Genomic DNA, 7,845 nt, shown 5'->3' with positions numbered 1-7,845 from the left:
GGGCTAGATCGTAGGAAAGATTTTCCTAGGCGATTAGAGGAGTCAAACCAAGGTAGGGGTTCTGGGAATTCAAGAAGGTAGCATCTAAGGTCTTGTAATTGGAAGTGTGTATGTAATATACATTTGTTTCAATTTTAGTGAATAAAATTTCCCGAGATCAGAAGGGGGACTAGATGTAGTTTTGCAGTGGACCGCAAAATGAACCAGTATAAAATCTTTGTTGCAGTCTATTTCTTACCCTTATCTCTTTAATTTTTCAAGTTCTTTTAATTGCCTATTTTAGCTGATAATTTGAATATTGTAATTCTGCCATATAGTGATTAATTATGTTCAAATATATTTGTGGTATCATTTTTGTAAAAATTGGTGAATGGTTGTGCAATCAAGTCATTCAGCAACTGTCTGTTTTGTGCGACTTAATCGATTAAGTCATTGCTTTAATCGATTAACTGGGCGTTTTCCAGAATAAGGGCTTTGGTGCCAAAAGCGGTATTTGGGAACCGCGACACCTATTCAACCCCCCCCCCCTTCTAGGTGTGTTCTGTCATTGATACCTAACACACTTCCAATTACAAGACCTTAAATGCTCCCTTCTTGAATTCCTAGAACCCCTACCTTGGTTTGACTACTCTAATCGCCTAGGAAAACTTTCCTACAATCTAACCCCAGCCAAGAATATGTTCTAAACTCAAGACCTCTAAGTCTTGTTGAAGACTCACTGAATCTCGTTGGTGGTAAGACACCAAGAGACGACTTTCCTTATCACAAAAACAGCACAAAAACATAGTATTATTAATATTACAATTAAAATTTAACTATAAACCCTATACAAATCTCACAAATTAACAAGAATATGTATGAGTTCAGAATTATACATAAACATGTAATTTCTACCCTACGAAATCTCTAAAAGAAATGCAAGAATCATGCAAGAAAAGATAGAATGATGAACACATTTAATCACATGCAATTGGATGATATTTTAAATCTTAAGCATGATATTATCTCTCACTATCTCATATGCATTTCTCTCTGCCTATATGACATACAATGAGCACGAAAAATATGCAACTTAGCAATTCTAAAAATGAATGAATGAATATTTAAAGCATGTTATAAAAACATAGTTTATATAGAAAAGTTGTTAGACGTCCAGTTAATCAATTAAGTGTCATTTTAATCGATTAACGGGTTGCTGAGAATAACTGAATTCTATTTTTCAGTTATCTGTTCAAACTGATTTCACGTTAATCGATTAACGCCTTGCTTAATCGATTAACTACCATATTTTCAGCTAAGAGATTAAACGGTAAACTACCTATATGTTATACTTATTAACTATACATGTTTTACCATTATTTTATGCCTAAGATGCACAAATAACATGTATGATTAATGCGTAAACATATAATAGTCTAGATGGCATGTCTCATGTAAATGATATGATTGTTTTTAGGACTTGTGAGATTTGCATCTAGGTTTACCTAACCTAGACTCAATAACTAAGACACATATCTAAGACTAATGATGACTCTATTTATGACTCTATTCTAGACATGAAGCTCTTTAGTCATTGGCATGTTGATTTGTTGAGTTATCTTTAAACTTTCACTAAATCATTGTCTTCATCAAAACATAAGTAATCTAATAGTACAATCTTGACACTTTCAGATATTTATCTCATTCCCTGTTATGATGACCAATTGTAGGCTTTACAGGTAAAGCCAACACATCAATCAATTTATTAATCTAAAATAAAGGGGGGAGAGTAGAAAATTGTAATGAATATACCCTCCACTGTCTTAGCACTTGTCTATTACATTCAGGTTAATTTATTATCAAACATTTTATTCATTAGACCTCCACCTAAGTTTTCCTAAATTCAGCTTATATGAATAAACATTAGATATCCAAAATTTACAAATAGATATCCATAATTTGATTAAAATTCGCGAACTATTCAATCTGACTCGTTAGCTCAGATTGGTTTGTTTCATTAGGAGTTTGTAATCCATTTAGTTGAACTCATTAGCTTAATTGATTCACTTAATTAGTTCGGATGCTGATTATTTATTTAATATATATAAAAAATTAAATATACTTATATACATATTTCACATATACATATATATAAATATACAAATTTCTATATATATATATATACATAATTGAGTGAGCTTACTAACCTAATGAGACAAACTGTACATAGCTCAAGTTCATATCATTTATTTAACGGACTTAATTTTCAGATCAAGTTTGGCTCGTGTGGTTCATGTATCAAGTTTATCAAACTAAATAACAGATCGAGTTTTAAAAGAATGTCTAAGTGATTCATTCATTGTCAACCATGGGTAGGACAGATGGACAGTCAAACAGTCAAAACTAGCAAGTAAATTTCTAGAGCGAAATGGTACACAAACAACACATTATTGCAAAAGAATACTCCAATGGCCAACTAAGTGGACCAAGTGACGCTTACATCAAAATCAAAAATAAACAATCAGTTTTTTATGAAGGGTAATTGGAAAAATTGTGGTCAGTCAAAGAAAATTAATGAGGATACAATGTTACTTAACACCTTACATAAATGGGGAAATTATACTATTTGGACTTTAGGCTAATTTCTAGGAGTTTTCCTAAAAAGCACAGTGATTTGACAAAAAAGAAAACAAAGACACTCTGTAAAAAGGTAGATTACTATGACTGCATTGCAAAACAATGAAGGGGATTCATTGATTTCATTCTACACAAGCTACTCAAAATTCTTGATATCTGACTAAGAATTCAGCAATAAGATTCATTTCCTCATCTATATAGAAAAAGGAAATTAAAGAAAAGGACTTCAGGTCAAGATGAACAAGCAATTACTCAAATGGGAACTGAACATCCAATTGCCAACAATAGACCTCAAAGCAACCTTTATCAGCCACCACAACATCCTCAGATTGCTCTATCTGTTAAAATATACTGCAAATGATATCAAGCCACATGTGGATTTGTGACTTAAATGAAGCAAATAAAGTTCAATTAACCTGGAAATTTTACTCCTCTGAAAGGCTTGAGCTTTCTGCTGCATTTGTTCTAGCATAACGCTAAAAGTAAGATAAACAAAAACAGTCTTATCAAGCAAGGAAGATATTGACATGTTAAAAATGACATTTAATGAACTAATACCCATGCAACATATATGATAACAATTTTAAATGAAGAAAAACTAAATCTACCTGTTTTCCAAATGTGAATGGTACATATTTATATTTGATCATGTGAGATATTTGTTTCTTCATAGTAAGTGTGAATAGGACCACCCAGTAGACGAGGAGTATTGGCCAGAACACTGGGATGTCGAATGCACTAAAGAAAGTCATCACAAATGCAATGCAAAATGCCTTCGTGATTGAGTACCTGTCCACATAGGAAAATTAAGCAGCATCAGTAGAAGCAACATTTGCATGTCAGTACCCTAACAGTAAAAACTTGAAGAGGTAACATCTTCCCTGAGAGAACAGGGATCTGTGTGGAAAAATGGGTGTTTTTTATGTTGGAAAATGACATTAGATTCATGTACTGAAGTGAATATAACATTGACAAACCCTCTAATTAGTAATTTCAAAGTAGCAAAGCAAACAGAACTATATGCTGACAACGAGAATAAGAACTATGATCTCTATGCAGAGCTCATCATTGTTAATGATATAATGCATTACTATTTTCATTTTTTGTACTGCGGGAATGTTGAGCAGCCCATAACTTGTGTGAATGAAAATCTAATTTTTTGTCAGTAAAGAACTGAGAAATTAAATCTATTTCCCCATTTCACATGCTTATCCTTTTAGTTTCACACACGATTACAATCACCTTCACATTAATAACTTGATAAATAACAATTCAACCAGAGCACAATATTTAACTCTTGCACTAATCTTTTCCACATTAAGCAGATTGATTTCCTCTGAGGCTAAATCTAAGATACTATGAAGCATAGTATCTCACTTATGTTGTATTTATACAAAGGGCATTTCATATTTCAGAATTCTAAAGAATTTAAAATATAAGGAAATTGAATTGCATCAATTTAATTTCCTTCATTTTCAAATTCTTTCTTTGGATGACTATATGTTTGAAAATAAGAGAAATGTCTGCGTAATAGGAACATAATTGTCATGCCCGTCTCCCACTATATGCGAGAGAGGAAATGGAAGGCCAGCACAATGGATGGAAAAAATGGTTCTTAATTGAACCACCATAAGGAGAGGGTCAGTGTTATTGCTCTGAGCTGACTTGGTTGACATCTACACTGTGTTCACAGACTTAGCTGAATCAACATCACAGACAATTTCCTCAGGGAAATATGTCTACATATTTTTTAATCGGAATTTTTCTCGAATCCCAACATGGCATCATAAAGACATAAACCTTTCACAGGGACAGGGAGGATTCAGGCAATAAGTATGCTGATTGATGAGGAACTAGAGATTGGATTCAGGTTCTCTGTTAACTCCAATCTAGCAAGCACAGACATGAATAGAAACTGGATATGAATACGATACAACATGAACACATTAGATACAGAAAATTTTAAAAAATAATGATTACGATATGACACAGATTATGATACAATATATAAAACTAGTATAACGTTATTCTATAAAATAATAGTATAACATTAACATAATTAACATAAAAAACAGAAATATTAAATTGAAAGAGAGAAATAATGTTTCAAAAGCTAGCATAATTATAATAACATTCTAACATTTAACTAATTGTTGTGGCATTTCCATTAATAATGGTCTACACGTCTTCCAATTGAAAAAGTAATTGTAAATTCCTTAAGAAGTATCCAAAAGTGTCCCTAAAGTGAAAGAGTTCGTGTTTTCATTGATTCAGGTTTATCTGAATCACCATTATTTCCTACATCTTGCATAATGGAAAGAGTCACTGATTTATCTATCCATCCTCTCAAATCAACCAAAGGTGTAGATTCAATAGCCCATGCTAAATTTTCAATTTTCCACCTCAAACAAGCAAGCCCTTTTAACTTACACAAACCACATTAATTCAATCACAACACCTAACTCACCACACATATTAACTCTTCTTTCACACAATTCACCCACAATATCATTTTCAATTCTTATTTTAAACAAAAATAAAGCCTCAGCACAACGGTAAGATTATTTGTCTTGTAACCTGGTTTAAAATCCTAGAAACAGTCTCTTAGCTCGTGATCTACCTTCCCTAGACACAATTCACGCACAATACCATTTTCAATTCTCAATTTTAAACACAAATATAGTATGAGCCTTAGCACAACGGTTAGGTTATTTGTCTTGTGACCTAGTTTAAAATCCTCGAAACAGTCTCTCAGCTCACAATCTACCCTCCCAGACTCCACTCGTGCATCGAGCCACTTTTTTTATTTAATTTCAAAACTTCGAAACAAAACCCTACACCAATATAAAGGTCAATTAAATTAACAAAGTAATAAATAAAACAGTATCGGAATTGGTACCAGAATTGAAACTCGGGGAGGCGTCGAACGAAGGGGCGAAACTCATCAGAACCCGTAATCGGAAGTGTGGGGCCCTCGGAAAGTTCTAAAGCCTCGGGATGCACCTGAGGGGACAAAAACCCGATAAGGAGGTTCAGGATATAGATTCCGAGTCCGTATGTTACGACATAGAATCCTTCCATGAAGTACACGCGTATCACGTAGATCAACGCTATTACCATGAACCCGATCCAGCGGTACAGCACGAACGGCGTCGTTTTGTCAAGAAGGTGTTGGTAATGCCTCGAAACCTCGAATTTCCACCGCGAAATCGCCGACGTCGGGGATTGTTCGTCTGCGGCGGTGGAGGATGCGGTTGCTTCCATTGGTGGGACCTACTGGCGGTTCTGAGAAGAGAGTGGAAGAAGGAGTTCTGTTTCTCTCTGTGTTTTCCCGAGGGAAGCTATGTAATGATTTATTAGGAGGATATCATTACTCTTGTTTTTATGTATTCAATCATTCTCTTCAGGTCAAAGTTTTGGACCATAATCTCGTTAGTTTTTTTTTTTTTTTTTAAATCTCCTATATATTTCTTGGAATCATTTTACAAAAAATGTTGCATAAGAAAGTGACATGTATTATTTTTTTAGTATTACTAAGGGTATTTCTTCATTTTTTTTAGGTAAAAATCTAATTTATTCTGGAGTTCGTGATTGTCATGCCTAACAAGTGTCGTTCTCAAGAATTGAACCATCGACCTTGAGGATCCAGTTGGATCTTACACTACTAGACCAACGCTTTGTTGATTGTATCATTTGGGTATACATCTGTTGTCATTATACCACAGCATGTATCATGAATTTTTATTGATCAGAAAAATAATTAATTATTAATTTTTTAAATTAAAAGATTTTTTTTCAATCATTCATAAGTTGATAGCACATACAGTAGTACAACTTGTAGTACAACTGATATGCCCCTTCGTATAATTTATACTCAATCATTTATAAACAAGTAGTAGAAAGTAGTATTATGTAGATGAGAGAATTTGTAGAAGAATTTATTTGCATTATATATCATTTTCCTTATTAAATCTTAGTTTTTGATTCATTCCTAAAAATTTTACATGCTAAAAAATTGTGAAATGCTTTTTTTTTGGTACATATAAATGTGAGAGACTTTTAGGTTATGTTTAGTTGAGTTGAAAAGTGAAGGTATGAAAGGAAGGGAAATAAAAGTGAAGGAAAAAATGTTTTCCATTGTTTGCATTTAATAGTTGGAATGAAAGAAAAATGGTGGGACTTATGTTTTTATATTTTTTTTCTCCGGAGGAAAACAAGTGGAAAGAGAGAAAATGTATATGTTGATAATGTATGAGTTTTATATACTCTTACAACATCATCAATCATTCATATTTTATTATAATTGTCTCTTCAAGAAAAGTAATAATATGATGGTGAATGATATATTGTTTATGTATAAATATTGATACTCCCGTTTCATAGATATTGCAGTCTAGAATTAAAAAAAAATTATATTTCATGTTAGTCACACTTATAAATATCGACAATTTACTAAAATTCTAAAAAAATAAGATGAAGAAATATATATATTTAAATTGTATGAGTTTTATATATTGTCAATGTATCATCCATTATTCATGTTTTATCATCATTGACTATTCAAAATAAGTAATACAAATGAACGATTGAAGATATACTGATTATGTATAAATCTAATATTTTACACTCAATGCATAGAAATCACACACTATAAATAAACCTCCAAATATATGTCAATTTCATTATTAATAATATTTATTCTATCTTCACTTTCTTTTCATTTTCTACCGTACCAAACAACTAAAAAATTATCACATTTTCTATTCATGTTCTCTTTGAAAGGATTGTTTGAGAGGTTTTCCCCCTCAACAAATTGTCACCGGCAACGACGCCAATTTGTTGAAAGATTTTTCTTAGAAAAGAAGGTTTAATGGCATTCCCCTATTACATAATTATTAAGTACCTTTGAATATCATCTCGGTTTTGTGGAATAAATTCCAACACCGGTTTAATGGTATTCTAATGTACAAAAATGATGAATAGTTAGTTGTTAGAAACAAATAAATTAATAAAGAACAAAAAAATAATAAAGTTAAGTAACCTTTATTTATTTACTCCCTTTCGGGTTCCTTTTATTAACAAACCAAACTTCTTCCTTAAGAAAGATTGATATTGAAGAATAAATAAATTGCGGAATATAAATAACAATAAATAAAAGTTAGTAAGTTAACTTCATCACTTTTGTATATTAAAATGTGTTTCAACAAATAAATTTATTGATAACACTTT

At 32.0% G+C, this 7,845-nt stretch overlaps 1 protein-coding gene across 2 annotated transcripts; it reads right to left on the bottom strand.

The window, feature by feature from the left end:
* Positions 1 to 2,700: 2,700 nt before the first annotated feature.
* On the bottom strand, positions 2,701 to 5,988 carry LOC109341638 (protein RER1A-like). Of its 2 annotated transcripts, XM_019579580.1 has the most exons (4): positions 5,516 to 5,988; positions 3,225 to 3,405; positions 3,033 to 3,092; positions 2,701 to 2,954 (listed from the first exon to the last, which is right to left on the bottom strand). In XM_019579580.1, the coding sequence occupies exons 1-3, from the start codon at positions 5,878 to 5,880 to the stop codon at positions 3,042 to 3,044; spliced, it is 597 nt and encodes a 198-aa protein (XP_019435125.1). In that variant the 5' UTR covers positions 5,881 to 5,988; the 3' UTR covers positions 2,701 to 2,954; positions 3,033 to 3,041. The 2 variants fall into 2 exon arrangements, with proteins under 2 accessions (XP_019435125.1, XP_019435124.1); XM_019579579.1 differs by having other exon boundaries at positions 2,701 to 3,092.
* Between the last annotated feature and the right edge of the window lie 1,857 nt (positions 5,989 to 7,845).

Source organism: Lupinus angustifolius, unplaced genomic scaffold (genome assembly GCF_001865875.1).
Source record: "Lupinus angustifolius cultivar Tanjil unplaced genomic scaffold, LupAngTanjil_v1.0 Scaffold_541, whole genome shotgun sequence".
Taxonomy (NCBI): domain Eukaryota; kingdom Viridiplantae; phylum Streptophyta; class Magnoliopsida; order Fabales; family Fabaceae; genus Lupinus; species Lupinus angustifolius.
Note: the sequence above shows the minus strand (reverse complement) of the source record. Positions and strands in the feature narration are given on the sequence as shown.